The following is an 18286-nucleotide window of genomic DNA, read 5'->3' as shown; positions in this document are numbered from 1 at the left end:
ACATAAACAAGCACTATTGATACTTAAAATACACCACCAGCTCAGTTATTCCAACTTACTTATTACAAAGCTACAATAACTTACTACAAAGCACTATTGATACTAAAATAAAATAGAACACAACCAAAATAAAACTCAAATGAAATGCTAAACTAAGCCTTGTATTTAGTGGCTTATTTAAAAAACAAATTAGACAAAACTAAAATAATGCTCAAATTTCTACAGTAATATTAAAGCTCAAAATATGAATTTTCATTACCTCTTTAATAATCTATAAGTGAAAAAATACAGGTCCTACTACCTATGAAATTTGATTATCTATTCAAAAATAATGTAAATTCAAAATAATGTAAATTCAAAAATAATGTAAATTTAGTTTAAACGATAGAATGAATAAAATTTGACTTGGCTTGTTTTAAGATCTTTTTCATATGCTCTAAAAAAAGTTAGAAATAAAAGTGAAAGAAAATACAAGCTTGTTATTTAGATTAAAAGCATATTAATATCGATTTGACTAATATGAATAAGAATGAAGTTCAAAAGAAACAACATTAAATGTTTTAAACATTCTGGAGAACATCTTCAAACAATGATAAACACAGATAAAATATAAAATTGAACTTACAGTGACAAAATAAAGTTTTCTAGGGAAGCAACTAATAAAGCTCATGGCAGAAATTATATAAACTTCTGCCATTTCTTCAATGGGTATAAGTGATTTTGCATCTTGCCCTAAATTTAAGGCATTGAGGGATAAATAAATTCTTTCCAATTTACTTTCAGACAGAAAACCTGAAAAATACATTATATGTTTAAATACTAAAGGTACATTAATGAATATTAAACAATATACAAAATAACTAGATAAACTTAGAACTACATGTGCACCTTGGAACCTCATTTAGATTATACACAAAAGCTGATAGGACTATAATTGGAGACCATTTTTTTTTTAAACATCTAATTTGTTTTTTGTAGCTTAGCATATGTTTCTTTTGATGAACCATATACACAATTATATCTTATAAATTTACATAAAATTCACTGAATCAATTTTCGCAAATCTCAACATGCATATTATTTATGTTGCCATTTAATAGCTTTTGGTATAAAAAAAGCCCATACTCAACGACAAAACCTATGAACCTTAAAGGGTTGTTAAAGGGAGAAATGCTTTTATTTAATTGTTTCAGGAGCCTGCTTGACATATTATTTATGTAGCCATATAATAACTTTCGATAAAAAATGCCCACTACCACCTAAAACTTATGGACCTTAAAAGGTTAAAGGGCAAAGTTCTTTTGTTTAATTCTTTCTGGAGCCTGCTTGGCATTTTTTCCTATTGCGCCCCCCCCCCCTCGGTGCCGGTGCCTAGTGGAATGTTAAAAAGTTGAGTGGGTTTATATCAGATCGCTGTTCAAGTGACAGTACAGTTGTTTCTTGCCTTTACTCTATCTTGTTTTTTCCTCATAAGATATTCCAGGGTTTAAGCTGGGTTTAAAAGTTCTTAAGCATAAAAGCTAAAATTGAGGGGAAAATGTTAGCAAAATGCTAAAATGCATTCTCATACATTTATGTATGCCTCAGTGTGTTTTAACTCCAGTTGAAAATAAAATACATATTTCATTTGTGACATCTTTGAAGAAATAAGTACAGCAGCTATTTTTTTAAAACATAAAATAAAAAAAGAAAACACGATTTAGAACGTTGCAGTACCCTCCTGATAATAAAGCAGTTACTGGGGGGACATAATGATGGATAAGACTAATAGTTATTGAACTTAATAGTAGTTTAAACATCTTAGTTAAGATTTAGAAAAAGATTAAGTTGATTATCGCCATGCATGTTTCCTCTCTAGGATGAATTCCTCTCTGAGCAAAAAAGCGAAAATGCATTGCTTTATTTTCGCAATTCAGATAGTATTTTCGCATTATGCGAAAAATGCGACCGTAGCGGAAACCCTGAAATATTCATCTGCAATATCTAACAGTCCTCATTTTCTCTTATTTTGTCTATAAAGGGCAATACCAAGTGTAATGGTGACTACAAGGCATTATTTTGTATCTCAAAGACTATAATAATGTTTAAAAAGGTATTTAAAAAGTCCTGAAGAGGTTTTTTACAATCTAACAACAAAAATATTCTATCTATTAATAAATAATCTTACTTAGTGATTATTCACTTATCACAGTAATATCTCGACTTGATTGATCACAATAAACAAGGGAAAACCCTATTATGTTTTATCCAAGTATTTAACATGAACTTTATTATGTCTTGGGTACTTATGCTTTAAAATTTAACTTTAATTTACATTATATAATGTGATTCTAATTCTTTTGATTTAATTATTTGCTACATTGTATTAGGGGGATTTTTTTTCAGGCTAATGCTATATAATTTTTATACATTTTTCTTAATCTATAAATATATCAAAAGAGTGATTATTTACAACTAAACTTGCTACTTTCAGACACTGACACTTTTCACTTTAATTTCAATTCAAATTTAGTTAAGAAACTAATGTTTCAGTTAAATTCATTTTTGGGTTTATTTCCTTGTTTTGTAAATTAAATCTCACTCCCTAATAAAATTAGGCAATAAAATAGGGTAATTTTGTTTTTCATTGTAGTTTATTAACATTTTATGTCTATTTTAAGTTGTCTTTTGTATATGTTTCATTCAAACTAGGGTATTAAAAGGAAAAAGTTTCCCAATTTGATACTATTTTAACTGCACTTTCTTTTAATTTTTATTAATTTGACATACTAACTACTAACTAAAAACCATAAAAATTAAATGAATACCTTTCCACAAAAGATAAAGTAAAATAAAACAATATTAATATGCACAATGAGCTCATTGATGTTATTTTATTTCTTTTTACTAAGAACCATGCTAAAGGAAACATATATATCATTAATTAAGAGAATCAACTGATTGTCAAAAGCAGTTAGTACTAACAAAATTCATTAAAAAAAAGAAAAAGGAACTGAACTACATGTACAAAAGCTAGACTTTTATTACAAACAGTTTGCAGAGGTAAACATGACATTTTATACTCATGAAAGTATGGTATGAAGATAAATCGCACACATTAAAAGTTTCATGTCTTATAGATCACTCAAAGTGTACTTAATTTAGAGAATATAATTTAAATATTCAAGTCAAGGAATATTTACAACAAAACCATACCAAGTAGATGCAACTGCTGCAGTTTTTGATAAACCAATGCACCATCCCTTGAACTCTCCATCAATAAACTATGTCCTTTGGGAACAAGAAAAGCATTAATTGCACGCTGAATCCCAGTAAAGTGATTGAACTGTCGAACAAATTGCCAGATAATTCCAATAACAAGCTCAATTGTGTTGCAAGGCATAGATCTCCCTAGTGCAGTGAGGCATAATTTGAGATGCAAAACTGAACTTGGATAGTCCTCCTATTAAGACAAATAAAATAATATTTCATTAAAAAAAAAACAAAAAACATTGACACAATGTTACCATTATACGTGAATGTGATTTGACATTATATCGAATCATATACCACAGAGAATTATAAAATAATAGTATAGTGATGTTGAGAAGAAGGATTCACATGAAAGTGCCATTTACCTCTGTAGGGGCAATTATGAATATTTATATTAAAAAATTTAATTTTCTTTCAGAACTTCCACATCATTTTGCTTCAGTTGACGATGAATTATTATTTTGATATTTTCCCCCCTGCCCTTGATTCCCATTTTCTCTATCAACATTTTTCTGCTCGATCATTTCTCTGCGGATCCAAAAATTGATCTATGAATCTATTTACATTAGTCTTTAGCATCATATTTAATGTCAAGCTCTGCAATTTGAATCTCCAGTTTTCCTTTAAACAAGATTTGGTATTCATCTTTGAATTATGACCTTTTGTACCAGCTTCTGATAATAACCCCCACCCCAATATAATTTGAGAAAAAAAAAAAGATAAAAGGATGAACGGAAACAATAAATATGTCTTCTTATTTAAAATATCTATGTTATTCATACCTGCGGTGCTTTTCACACAAAATATTTTTTGCCTTCAATTGAACTGGTGTTTCTTACCTATTTTGTACTATGACCCATTTAAGTCTTTCTAAAATTCTTTATGCACCCCCCTAATGGATGCAATTTTAAAAACTACAAAATTGAAATAATCACTAAGAATCATTAATCATAGATTTTAGGAAGAAATCAAAACAAAGTGGTCAAGAAAACGCAGTGAGTAAATTTTCAAAGCATATAATGGAGAACTGAAATTCAAGTGCAATGGGAGATTTTCTATAATATTGCATTTATTAGTAATTGGGGCATTCCACGGTATTTTTGACATTTATGTAGAGTCCGTAACGTGACTTTTTTTGCCATAACTTTTTTATTTACTGTTTGATTAGCATATTATTCTATTTTGATCTTTTCCTACCAACACACCAGCTCAAATTAAAACAATTTGCAAATCAAACGGTAAATTAAAAAGTTATGGCAAAAAAGGTCACGTTATGGACTCTACATAAATGTCAAAAATACCTTGGAATGCCCCAATTGCTAATTTAAGTTTAGTGATACCAATGCACTTAATGTGACAAAGAGATTATATGCAAGGTTTCAATTACATTAACTTTAGCCTCAAGTCTCTTAGCTATACTCAAGCTTTTTTTTTTTTTCTTTTTGTATTTAGGGAAAAAAAGCAGCAAATTATTTATGGCACTAAATCTGCATTCATATAAATATGAAGATGTAAAAAGTAACAATGGTTATTTTGCACAAGTGGATGTATTTGTAAAATTCACTTTGGTTTCATCACAAAGCCATGCCCTTGTACCTTTTGTGTCTAACCTATATAATATACCTTATAACCTATATAATGTACCTTATTATATACCTGATTTTTAGTGAATAGAAAAAAAGGGGGTAGAAATATTTCAAAGGAGTGCTTTTCTTTTGAGTCATTGGCTGGCACCATATCCAGTTGTTGATTTAACGGATACACTGCATCAAAGTTCATATGCAGAAGATATATTCAAATATGACAGGGGAGGAACAAGTTAGGCACTTTATCAGATGAGCACTAGTTCAGGTTTCTATTGAGCATTTGTATGTGTTGATATGTTTATACGGAATAACTATTTCATGCAGAAAGAAAACTGTATCATACCTCTTGAAATGACAAATCAGCTTGTTTCCTGTGCCGCCAAAAAATAGTATAGTTGTTTGAATCCTTTTTAAGGACAGGTTCCCCATAAACAAATAACTTTAGCAAACATAGAGCAATTAACACCAAGTTCAATATCCATGTAGTTGCACTAAATATAAGATTTCTAGTCCAATGACCTGCAAAACAGAAAAGGCAATAAACAAATAGATAGAAACAAACTGGGTTTGGAAAAATCTGGATAACTTGTTTTTTGTTAATAAAATGGTAAATCTCTGAATGGCAGTAAGAAATAGGAATCTAGTTTTCTTTCAATTACTTTTAAGACAATAATTACAAAATGAAATACCTACATTCTTGGTAATTTGAATAACTAATCTTCATTATTGATGAATCTTAGAGCAATAATTTACGTATAATGTAATAATCAACTGTTGTTCTATTTGTAGAAACTGAATTTAGAAAATAAAATCTCTGTTCAAAGAAAAAGAAAAAACATTTTTCGCTTTTTCTAAAGAAAACTTTTTTTCTCTGCTAACCCTGGAACAAAAAGCAATTATTTTTTACTATTTCTACTTATATTACATCTAAATGTAAAAGGGATTGCTAAACGTTTGTTAAATCAGAAACAGTTGTGAAATTACAAGTAACACATAGTGAGACAAATATGCCTTTCATGTGCACACTTCTATAATTTTATTTGCATAAATAATGATTGTAAACAAAATTTTTAAGCTAATTAAAATCCAATGTGTTTAAAATAACAAACCAATACTTAATTAAATATTAATATTTGTCAGTTTTTTGCTTTTAATTTAAAAAATATAATCAAAATATAGGAGAACTATTATATTGTATCAAGTGAATTTTGACACAAGCATCAAGGAAATATTGAAAACAAATACGAAAATTAAAGTGTTTAACGAAATGAAGAATAAAGAGGACATTAAATGTTAATTGCATATAATTATTCTGCCTAATGTTTAATCTTGTTATAAATATCATGTATGCAGAGAATTAGAAAAGGATTTTAAAAAACTTGGTTTAAAAAAAATTAATAAAAAGAAAAAAAAAAGAAAATAGTGTTTTTGGTTATTAAAAATAAGCATAGGTTTTTTTGCCAGTCCTGCTTCAAACATGTAGCTACTTTACAGCCCCTGATATAGAACAGGAAAGCTCTTTTTTTTAAATTATTATTATTAACCATACTTGACACCAATTTTTATAGATCAAATTCAATTTTTCAAACTGCAGATGGAAAATTCTGCATTTCAGTGCAAATGAAAATTTTGAACTAAAGTGAATTCTAATAAGCAAGTAACAGTTGGTGTAAAATAGGAAGATATAGTACATCATCAAAATGCTGCTACAAGTAAGTTTACTCAATATTTTTTATTGCTGGCAGGGTTGGAAAATAGCATAATATTTTCGAAAATATCTGACGTTTCGGTATATATCGGATATTTTAATATATATATATCCGATATTTACAATTAGCACAAACTGAAGTCTCAATTCACTCTTTATTTTTTTACATTATGACTACAATACATAGACTTAAAATTAATGCTTCTTTTACTATTTATATATAATATTTCATTTTACATTTCTACCAATTTTAATGGAGGTAATTTAGCACAAGCTGTTTTACTCATTTGTCTTCTGTTAGCTACTTTTACAGTTATATGATTTAGAAATAAACAATTAGCAATAGTCAGGAGCACAGTCATAAGACATTTTCTTTCCAACCAGTGTTTAATATTTAATTATGTACTTTTAACATGAATTAAAATTGTTACTTACTAATAATTTTATCAATAAAAAAAAAGATTATATTATTTTGTTACATTAATGATGTATTAATAGATTATAAAAATATAGTACATAACTTTTTGGTTATTTTTAATAATAAATGAGCAATATTGCTATGATAAATGTAACTTTTTCATTGAAAATACCATAGTTGGAACAATAAATATTGAAAATATCAAAATATCATGATATTTTCAAAATAAATATCGGATATATATCATGATATATATTGACTGATATATATATATATATATATATATATATATATATATATATATATATATATATATATATATATACCGGCGAACCCTGATTGCTGGTAAGATATTAGTCATTAACTTAAAACAACACAGTTACTCAAAGCAAAATTAAAAAAAATAATGATAAATAAACAAATGAAAAAGAAATGCTTCGCAAATATAAAATAAATTTCACCTTCAGAATTATAATTTTCAGATAAAATAACTCTGCCAGTAAAAGTAGATGAGTCCACACTTGTTGAACTAGGAAGACTAACTTTCAGGAAGTATGAAAAAGGGTTGAAAGCTAAAAATGTAAACATAAACATGCAAAGCATGACGCGATTATGGTCAAGCATTCCACGGCTTGCAAAACTATCATTGCTATCATCTTTGTCCAAAGTTATGCTGTAAGGTACATTACTATCTGTACAACCAGTGAATTGTGGTGAATCTTGATCAGAGTAATACACTTCAGGAACACTATTTGCTGGGCTTCTTTCCGGAGAGCTGATGTCAGAGGTTGGGGGAGTATAATCAGCAATGCTGGGAGGAACAACTGGTTTTTTGTCCAAAAGATCTTCCAAGCCTACATCAAAAATGACGCATTTAAAAAGAAACAAAGGAAAATTCAAATTTAAGAAGACTTTTAAAAGCGATACATGCATACACAATCAAAATTAACAGCAAAAGTAGTACAGCTTCGAGCTTGACTTTATGATACAGTGGCTGCCGCTTATATGAATCTCATTTGTTCTAAGCAATTTTGATTCCATAAAGCGGCTGGTTCAATAAAACTGGATTTTATTCTGTTTTTGACAATTTGATTCATTAAAGCAACTGATTCAATTAACCACTGAATGAATTAACAGGTGTCCACTGTAATCTCATAAGAGCTAAAAGGTTTGCTTTCAAACCTCTAAACCCAAAGAAGAGAGCTTAGAGGAACATACTCATAGTTTGGTTTCTGTAGTGCTGATAGTTAAAGCTTATACTTAAACAATAATCAACAATTGAGTTCTTAAAAGGGCAACTACTAGTCGTTTTACTCATTTACATCTGATTACATGTAACTTTATTTGCAAGCAAATTCGCACACATATCATACACTGACTAATATAGCAGGTTCTTAGAAATATGTATTCATATTAGTTTGTTAAAAAACGAATAAATATTTTAAAAATCAAACAACTAAGATGATGAAAAAAATATGTTATACAAACAAATACATACATTGCTTTCTAGCAGCCATCTTCAAGGCTAAATTTTCTTGCTTCAACTTTGAATTTGCATTCTGAAGGAATTTTATGTAATCAATTGCTTTCCTCAAGACAGCTGATTTATTCAACTATGGAAATTATAAAAAACATCATGAAAAAGTAAATTAAAAAAAAGAACTTTAAATAAGTAAATAAGATATGATACACAAAAGGAAGAAAGGCAAAATGTGAATCTTCCCAATGTTCGAGAAAATTATGCTTGAAACTTCATAACCCCAGCCTTTGTACAGTAAACTGGAAATATTATCCTAAACCTTTATCCTTTTTCCTACCTTAAACCTTTATCCCAATCCTTTCTTCTGGTTAAATGGAGCAAAAAATTTTACTCTGCAAACACTCAGTACTCCACAGCATTTTGCGTTTTGTCTGTGCACTCATCATATAACTTTTAGTGATAAATATAGTGAGAAAGTGGCTATAAATTTTCAAGATTTTAATATCTTTTATTTGAAGAAAGCTTACAATAAAACACAATTACACAATGACAATATTTATTAGAAAAAAGAAAATAACAAGAAAATCCGTCCAGAACTAAACGAGCCTACTTTCCCATAAACCAACATAGATTTTTCATTTAGCCAAATACTAATTTAGGCTCTTGAATCATGGTCAAGAAATTTAAATAAAATTGAAGATGAAAGATACATTTTTTGGAAAATTCTGAATGGAATGGTACAGACATTTGTACTCCATTCAAATGATTATTTATAACTTATGTTTTTGGATAAATTTCTTTAAAAAATTAATCTCGTCAAAAGCAAAAAACAAAAAAACAAAAAAAAAAAATAATAATAATAAAAAAAAAATAAAAAATAATAATAATAAATAAAATAAATAATAAATAACAATTCATTCATTTCTCAATTATTTTTTCCCTCATTGCGAGTTTTAAAAACAATAGCCTTAAAACTTGCAATGAGTGAAAAAATAATTCAGGAATGAATGAATAAACATAGCAAGTTTTAAGTGATTTATTTTACCTGATCATTTCTACTAAGGATTGTTTTCGAAACTCAAGAAAAGCCCTATTCATGTTTCTACTTTAAATGTATTATGATTTGGATATTGAATATACATTCACATATATATCCTCATGTATAGGCTTGCCGGACATCCCGGTTTTCAGACAAAATTCCAGTGTCCTGGAACGTTTCCTTCACGTCCCAGAAAAAGATATATTTGATTACAGATTACTAAAAAAAGTCTAACAATTATTAACTGTGAAGGATTATTTAGGATAATTAGTTTTTCATTTGTAAGATTGACTTGTTAAATTAACGTCCTATTAACTTGTGAGGATTTTTCAACAAGATTAAAGTCAAAAAAGAAATTCTAAAAAAACCCAAGCCAATGAAAATTATATGTTGATATTGCTCATTTTTACTTCCTTTTACAAAAAAGGAAGTATTGTATTTGCAAAAAAAATTTCACTCAAAATTCGGCCTTAATTTCCATTTTTGGCCACTCCTGAATTAATGTTGAGTTTTTTTTTTCAACCCGACCACACATAGATAAGTGCCTAAGGATGTATTGACACCCGAAATATCTATTTTGACATTCCCAGAGTTAATTACAACGACTTTTTTCGTGACGTCCGTATGTACGTATGTATGTCGCATAAGTCAAGAACGGCATGTCCTAGAAAGTTGAAATTTGGTACGTAGAGTTAGGTCTAGTTGTGTACCTCCTCTTTTGGTTGCATTCGGGTGTTTCTAAAGGGGTCTTTTGCCTTTTTTTGAGGGGAAATCATTGTTAATTTCAATGTATACTCAAGTGGTGTTATAACTTGGCGATATATCGCCAGTTTTTTAGTTGCCGAGTTGGCGACAAATTTGGGTATTTTTTTTTTTTAAATCTGGTTTCAATTTAGCCACTGGTGGTGATATTTAGAGAGTAAACTATTGAATCACATTAAAATTGCCAATAATGGGAAAATGACATTAAAATTGGAGTAAAAGGAAGTCATGTGCACACATCAGCTCGTATTATTCCTCATTCAAAAAAATTCTTCTTATTATAATAACTTGTAAATATTAACATGTAAAAAATAAATTGTTTAAATTTATCTGCTTGTGTCATTTCTTACTACCTCTGCTTTAGGTTCATGTTTAGTAATCATTAATTCATAGCACATTGAGAGTAGACTACACTATAAAACACTCTAAAAAACAGCCATTGTTGGGTACCCTTTAGAATACTTCTGACACTGGAAAGGGAGGGGGGGGGCATTATTGTGTCCTGGTTGAACATTTCAGAAATCTGGCAAGCCTACTTATGCATAATAGCATATATTAATAAAATTTAACATACCTTTGCTTCTGCTCCAACAATAATGTTCTTTAACTCTATTATTTTATCATTGATGCTACTTCGGTAACGTCTCTCAATGGCATTGTGAGCATTTCTTTTTTCACCTTTAATTATAGGTGGCTTTGTTGCAATCCTATGAAAAACAAATTCATTAAAAAATTTAATTCCATCTGCTGTGTTTAAACAACTAATGCTGTCCCATATGCCTCAATTATCAAAAAATATGAACTTAATATTCTACTTTTTTGATACCTTAAAAACAAAATGTACCTGTTAACGGGTATCTTTTCTGTATCGAGAAAAACTGGAATACTAGTAGTCAATATTGTTCCATTTTGAGCTGTAACTACAGTCTGAATAGGAGGTGATGGTACAGAAGCTATGCACTGAGTACTTGGAGCTATTGTTGCTGTAACAATAGGTTGTGAATTTGTGAAAGAAACTATTTTATTTTCATTTGCTCCTTTCAGAATTTGTGCTTGTAAAAGAAGCTGAAAAATAAATATATGTTATACATATTCAAATGTCACATAACTTTATTAAAAATTTGCTTACCGAAAAACAAGGTGTCAATGATTTTAAGTACGATTTCAATCTAGTTAAAAAGAAAAAAAAAACAGATTTAAATCATTTTTCAACCCAAACCCTTAAAATTCTCTGTATAAATATGTATCTCACTACTTCTAGTTTTAACTACTTTTATAAAATTAACAAATATATAACTTCTTTCTATTAATGATTCTTGGTATTGCAATTAATTACAACAACTGCATTTTACATATATTGAAAACAGTTTTCTTAAAAGATTTTTTCTGGATAATGGTTGGTGAGATTGGGTTTTGCGGCACAAGATTTTTTCTGGAAACCACTGAAATGCTATATACATTATCTAAATGATAAGTAATGTAAATGTATAGAGTGTGGCCTTTTAAAAATTTCCTATCATCAGATTTGCGTTAAATTTTAAAGACACTTTAAAACATTGAATTTCTAAAATTAAAGTTGACTTACTAAATGATTAAATTTTAAAACCCTAGCTAGGATCGTCTAATCTAAGACTTATTATTTTCATCTCAATTATGTCTTTCCTTTTTTACACCTCTTCTATAAAATTGGATGCCACCTTTATTCATTCTTAGTTATAAGCCTGATTTATAGGTAAACAAAAAATAAAAAGTAAAATACCTGCTGAACTTTTTGCTGAGGCATTTGGCTTAATTGTTGCAGAAGCATTTGTTTTTCTTTCTCTTCCTTTAAAACTCGTATTAACTCATTAGTAACAGTAATATCACTGGAGGGCAATATTTTTTTCTTCTGCACAGCAGGTTGTACAACAACTTTCTGAAGAGGTTTAGTGGTGATAGTTGGCAGTGAATTATGTGCAACTGCATACTGCATTAAATTAATAGAATTTGGAAGTTGGACCGATTCTGTTTGCAGAACTTGGGGTTCAAATTTTTGTTGAACATTTTCAATAGGTTGTGAAGATGTTGATACAGGCTGATTCAGAATTGAGATATTGTGTAAGTTAGCTGAATCCATACGTAACATGTGCTGAGGGGAATCATACAGTTTGTTTTCCTCCTGCAAACAAACATTATCCAGCCCTTGAAAGAGATCTAAGACCAGATCTTGATCCATGTCATTAATTTTGGCATTATTCAAATCCATTGGTTCTAACAGCACATCACTATCAAACAGGTCAACAGGATTGTCATTCTCAGCATACATGAAGCTCAGCATATCTACAATATTGATATCAAAAGACAACAATTAAAATTATTAACAATCATTAAACAAATAATAAATAAGTTAAGGAATTGAAGAGAAATCGATAAAAAAATTTACTGCTCCTTCTTTTCTTTTTCAGACGTACAAATAAATTTTTGAAGACATTGCAAGGCAAATTGAAGAAAAGAAGATCACAAAGAGATAAAAGGCAAAATTAGGAATGAGAGCTATGATAGTAAAGCCAGGGACCCCCTGAACTGAAATTTTTGGGAGGGGCAAAATTCTCAATTTACCAAATGGAACTCTAATATCAGCCAAATGATGAAAATTTTGCTGAATGGAACTCTTTGAATGGTGATAATTTCTCAGCAGAGCTCCAATGTCAGACAAAAGTTACAGAATAAGGACATTTTTGTAAGGTCACAGTGACCCATCAGAGACACCCCTGAGCAAAATGAAAACGTGATACAAGTTATATTCAGTAAATTACTGCGCAATAGCCAGGGCTAAAACAGAAATACATGAAATACACCGCCAGCTCAGTCATTTCCAGCCGAGGACTGCAGTTTCGTGCTTATCAGCACTCATCAGCCTGGCTTAGACTACTATTCCAAAAATAAGCTCTACCCTAATAAAGCTATTAATGGTTTAGAACAAGATTCTCCTGTACTTCGCTGAGGTACAATGAACAAAAGAAATTGCAAGCCCTTTTTTTTTTTTTTTTTTTTGGAGAGAGATGGTGTTTTGCAGGTTGATGCATCACCATGGGCACCCATTTTGGGGGACAAGTGGGGGCTCAAGCCCCTCTCCCCTTAGAAATTAGAATTTCCTTGCTTTTAGTAATTTTTTCTTTGCAAAAATAGAAAAACATTTCTTTTTAGCAAAACTTATTTTACCTCATGTTATGGGATTAAATAAGTCACTCTGACAACACATTTTAAAATTTCTTTATCAGTATCAATCCTTTGTTTCTTTATAAATATTTCACTTCATTTTTTATTTGTATATCCTGAAAATTTTATTCACTCGCTGAATTCATATTTTTTGCTGTCAAGGTTAGTTCGAAATTTCTCCTTCAACAGTTGTTACAGGAGACTGTTAGTCTTACTTTCTCCTCAAAAATTTTAGTTTTGTCGCAGATTTCCAAATATATGGCTAAAATTGACCCCTGAAAGTTTCGATCTCATCGAGCAAATTAGCATTTGTCAATGAAAGGTAAAATAACTCTGCTTACAACAAGCAACATACTTGTTATGTTATTAGTTTTATTAGCTTTAGATAAAATTCTAAAAGCATCGAAACAAGTCATATAAGTAAACTTTTTTTTTTAAATTTAACCTTAAAAAAATATATGGACACAAGAACTTACCATCCATTTCACTGGGCATTGAGCCCTCCATGGTTCAATTGAAAATATACAGATATTTTTATGAATATTCAAACACACATTAAGATATGAATGTTAGAACATTTTCCACAACAAAGCATCTTGGCGTATTTTCATTGCGTGTTGCATCACAATCACGCCACAACAATCGGATGTTATTGTGGACCAATCACGTTGAAATACATCGTTTCCACTTTTCCGACATTATACAACTATAGTCGAAAGAGCGGCTTTGCCATCGCTAAGAATAAACTTCTCTTCTTCCTGCTCTGAACTCTCAGGGATTAGTCAATTGTGTGACGTCATAACTAATGTCTGGTTGTTTTGCCATGTTCTTTCGTTCGGAAAGTTTTTTGATCACAACGATCTTATTGCGACACTAGTCCCTATATGAGAACGTGTTTGTGGATTAATAACTGAAGAAAACCAAAGTATTTACTTCACAAAGATACAGATTGCTTCATACATAAGTTTCGCGATTTCAAGAAACCCATTTTTCAGTTCAAAAGTTGTGAGTTTTTGAAAGTAAAGACATCTGGTAAAAGCAACAAGAATGAACAGCAGACAACTTAAACAGCAAAATAGCTATTAATAAAACAAACAAGACACATGGGCGGATTTATGGGGGGTCAGAGGGGGGCAATGCCCCCCCCCAGTTTTGGGAGAACTTTATATAGTAACAACACATCTTCCAAAAATAAAAAAAAATCATTTTTTTTTCTTTTTTGAATAGTTCAGAAGAGCATGGGTGGGTTTATAGTGGGAGGGGGGGCATAGGGGCAATACCCCCTGTTAAATCCCTTGCATACATTAAAGTAGAGGGCGCGTTGGCAGTGTGCGTCAAGTAGGTGCGCACACGTGCCCCTATGTCATAAAAACTGATTTTGATTATTTTTGCCAGGTTAGTTGTTAGTTTTTGTTAGTTGTTGTCAGTTGTATTTTCTGTTAATGGTTAGGGCGGTGTTTTCAGTTTTATGATTTTATATTTACACGTTTTTAATAAATGTATTGTATTGTATTGTTCGAAATGAGTTTATTGCCTATTGAAATACAGTCCACATAACCTACACAAGAGCATCGTACAGTTTGGTCCGTCGAGCCGGATTGAATTACATTGGAACTGAATTGTGTTTCAGTTGTGATCTGTTTTTGAAATTTGAAAGAAATTGGAAATTTGCAATGACGGAACCTGCAACGAAAGTTTCTGATTTAACAATACTGAATAGAAAACGAGGAGCCATCAAAGGCCAAATTACTAGGATTGAAAATTGTGTCAATGCTGAAACTCCGCCCGATTCGAAAGTGTTAGAATTGAAATTGTCTTCATTGAACAACTTGAAGGAAAAGATAAATTCCTTACGAAATGAAAGTTTTTGTAGTCTTCCAAATGACAAAGACGTGGAAGATTTTGAAGGAACCTTAACAGAGGTCGAAGATTATCTAGAAGAAACTGAAGTAAGTATCTTCAATTTGTTAAAGATTCAAAATACTTCAAGTAGTAAGGCTGAAAAAGTTAATAGCGAATCAATCGCGAATGCTAAAATCAAGCTACCAAGTATTTCATTACCGCATTTTTCGGGGAAATATACCGAATGGTTAACATTTAAATCGCAGTTTATTACTTTAATTGATAGTAATAAACAACTGTCGGATTCCCAAAAACTGTTTTATTTGCAGTCTGCGTTGACAGGAACGGCGAAACAACTGCAAAATATTGATGATTCATATTCTTCTCTGTTTGAAGCATTAAAAAATAGATATGAAAATAAAAGATTGATTGTTCAATGTCATATATCTGAAATATTAAATGCAAACAAATTAAAGTGTGAAAATCCTAAGGAATTGCGGTATTTAACGGATAATTTGCTTAATAATTTAAGAGCTTTAAAACAGTTAGATTTGAATATGAATGCTCTATCAGAAGCAATTTTAATGAATGTTATGCTGCAACGGCTTGATGAAGAATCAAGAAAGGTATTTGAAATGTCTTTGGATTGTAATGATCTGCCAAATTGGGAAAAATTCATTGAGTTTTTATTGAAACGTATTCAAGCGCTAGAGAATGTTCAACGTAGTGTTCCCGTTGCAAAATTTAAACAAGAATGTATACCTAAGCAAAAAAGTTTCGTGTTGCAAAATAACAATGTTGTTTGTCCTGTATGTAATGAGAATCATTTAACTTATAAATGTAAGAAATTTCTAGATTTACCTGTCCAAGAAAGATTAAATTTAGTTCGTAAATTGCAATTATGCTTTAATTGTTTAAGTAAACATAGAAGGTCAGAATGTTCTAGGTTAGATTATAAATGCCGAATTTGCTCAATTTCTCACCATTCTATGCTTCACGGAGCTAATTTCGCAAAAGTAGATTTTGATAAAAGTAAGAATCCCAAAACGTTTGTGAATAATTCCCGACATAACGTAAATTCGCGTTCAGAGCAATTTAGTACAGTAAAGGCATTAGAATCCGAGGAACAGGTTTCGAATGAAGAAAAAGTCGGTGCATTCGGGAATAGTAGTCGGGATTCGCAGAATTGTTTTACTCAATGGGGAAGTCAGTCAAATGTTCTGTTGTCGACTGCAGTTATTTATGCGAAAACTGCAGACGATTCCTTTTTGCCCTTTCTTACAATTTTAGACACAGGATCTGAAATTTGTGCCTGCACACAGGAAGTTGCAGACTTGTTAAAATTAAAGGGTCAGTCGGTTAACTTTCTAATTACGGGATTGAATGGAGTGGGTTTAAAAGTTAAAAAAGAAATAAATGTGCTTATTTCAAATAAAAGTAAGAGCTTTCAGAAAACTATTAAAATGCTGGTAATACCCAAAATTACGGATTTGACCCCATCCAAACATCTTGATATTTCCAACCTTAAACTTCCACAGCATTTAATGTGTGCTAATCCTAACTTTTTCAAACCGCAGCGCACTCAAGTTTTGTTGGGTGGCAATGTATTTTATGAGTTATTGCGAACGGGACAAATTAAAGTGAAAGACAGTTCGGTAATTTTGCAGAATTCAGTATTCGGCTGGATTGCTACGGGAACACTTAACTATAGGGAAAACAGAAATTTTAAATGTTACGTAGTAGAGGATAAAACTGAAGCAGCTTTAAAGCAATTTTGGACTCTTGAATCTTTCGGCATTAAAGACGATTCAAAACGCTCAGATGAAGACGCCGCTTTAGAAGTTTTTAATAAAACGGTACGCTATAACAACGAACGATATGAAGTTAGTTTTCCTTGGAAGAAAAATTGGAAGGAATTAAATGGCAATTTTGAGGTAGCAGAAAGGCGATTTCAAGGTTTAGTCAAGAAAATGAAACGCGATAAGACTTTGTATATTCAATACAGTGAAATTTTGAAACAATATTTAGCGAACGGAATAATTGAAGAAGTCAAGGAACCTGAAAAACGCATTGATAGACCTGTTTTTTATCTTCCTCACCATGCAGTATTCAAGCAACAAAGTGTTTATACTAAATGTAGGATAGTTTTTGATGCTAGTTCAAACGACGTTGGACAACTGTCACTAAATGACTGTCTTTGGTCTGGTATAAATTTGAACCCGCATATTTTTAAACTGTTGATTTACTTTAGAATTAACAAGATTGCCATGTTATCGGATATAGAGCGTGCGTTTTTGCAACTATCTCGAAACGAGTTTGATAGAGATGTGGTTAGATTCCTTTTTGTTAAACATGATCCTAATAAGAATGACAATGTAGAAGTAGTAGTTTATCGTTTTTTACGTCTGACATTCGGAATAAATGTGAGCCCTTTTTTGCTGTCTGCAACCATTAAAGAACACATCAAAAAGTATGAAGAAGCCTATCCCGTTACTACTGAAGTACTCAATACCTGTTTTTACGTTGATGACCTTGTTACTGGTGCAGACAATATAAATGATGCTTTAAAAATTTCTATCGAAGCAAATAACATAATGAAAAAATTTAGTATGAATCTCCGCAAATGGATTTCGAATGATGAAGTGTTGATGAAAATGTGGGAAAAACGAGAATTTAATATATTACCGGGTGATTTCTCAAATAACTGTAACGAACCATGTAAGGTTCTCGGACTGCCGTGGGACATTAAGAAAGATACTTTCGCTATAGAAGTAAAGGATTTGCTTGAATTTATCAAGACCGGAAAGAATACAAAACGATTTGTGCTGCAAGCAGCAGGCAGAATATTCGATCCTCTAGGATTTGTGACACCATACACCATCAGAATCAAGTGCCTGTTTCAAGAATTATGGATTCGAAAAATTTCCTGGGACGCTGAGCTGCCAGATGACATTTTAAAAATCTGGAATCGCTGGTGCTTTGAACTTCCTACATTGTTAAA

At 30.7% G+C, this 18286-nt stretch overlaps 1 protein-coding gene across 1 annotated transcript in view; it reads right to left on the bottom strand.

Moving 5' to 3' along the window:
- LOC129233794 (sterol regulatory element-binding protein 1-like) overlaps positions 1–14053 on the bottom strand; it is a 29495-nt gene extending 15442 nt beyond the window's left edge. The window contains exons 1-9 of the mRNA XM_054867773.1: positions 13920–14053; positions 12005–12564; positions 11090–11310; positions 10820–10952; positions 8463–8577; positions 7426–7818; positions 5182–5357; positions 3196–3442; positions 626–792 (exon numbers count right to left, since the gene is read on the bottom strand). Of these exons, the coding sequence (XP_054723748.1) occupies positions 626–792; positions 3196–3442; positions 5182–5357; positions 7426–7818; positions 8463–8577; positions 10820–10952; positions 11090–11310; positions 12005–12564; positions 13920–13950 (2043 nt within the window). The 5' untranslated portion in view covers positions 13951–14053. The remainder of the gene's footprint in view (positions 1–625; positions 793–3195; positions 3443–5181; positions 5358–7425; positions 7819–8462; positions 8578–10819; positions 10953–11089; positions 11311–12004; positions 12565–13919) is intronic.
- Between the last annotated feature and the right edge of the window lie 4233 nt (positions 14054–18286).

This window comes from Uloborus diversus, chromosome 1 (genome assembly GCF_026930045.1).
Source record: "Uloborus diversus isolate 005 chromosome 1, Udiv.v.3.1, whole genome shotgun sequence".
In the NCBI taxonomy this organism is placed as follows: domain Eukaryota; kingdom Metazoa; phylum Arthropoda; class Arachnida; order Araneae; family Uloboridae; genus Uloborus; species Uloborus diversus.
The sequence above is the reverse complement of the archived record's forward strand: the minus strand, read 5'-3'. Positions and strand labels throughout refer to the sequence as shown.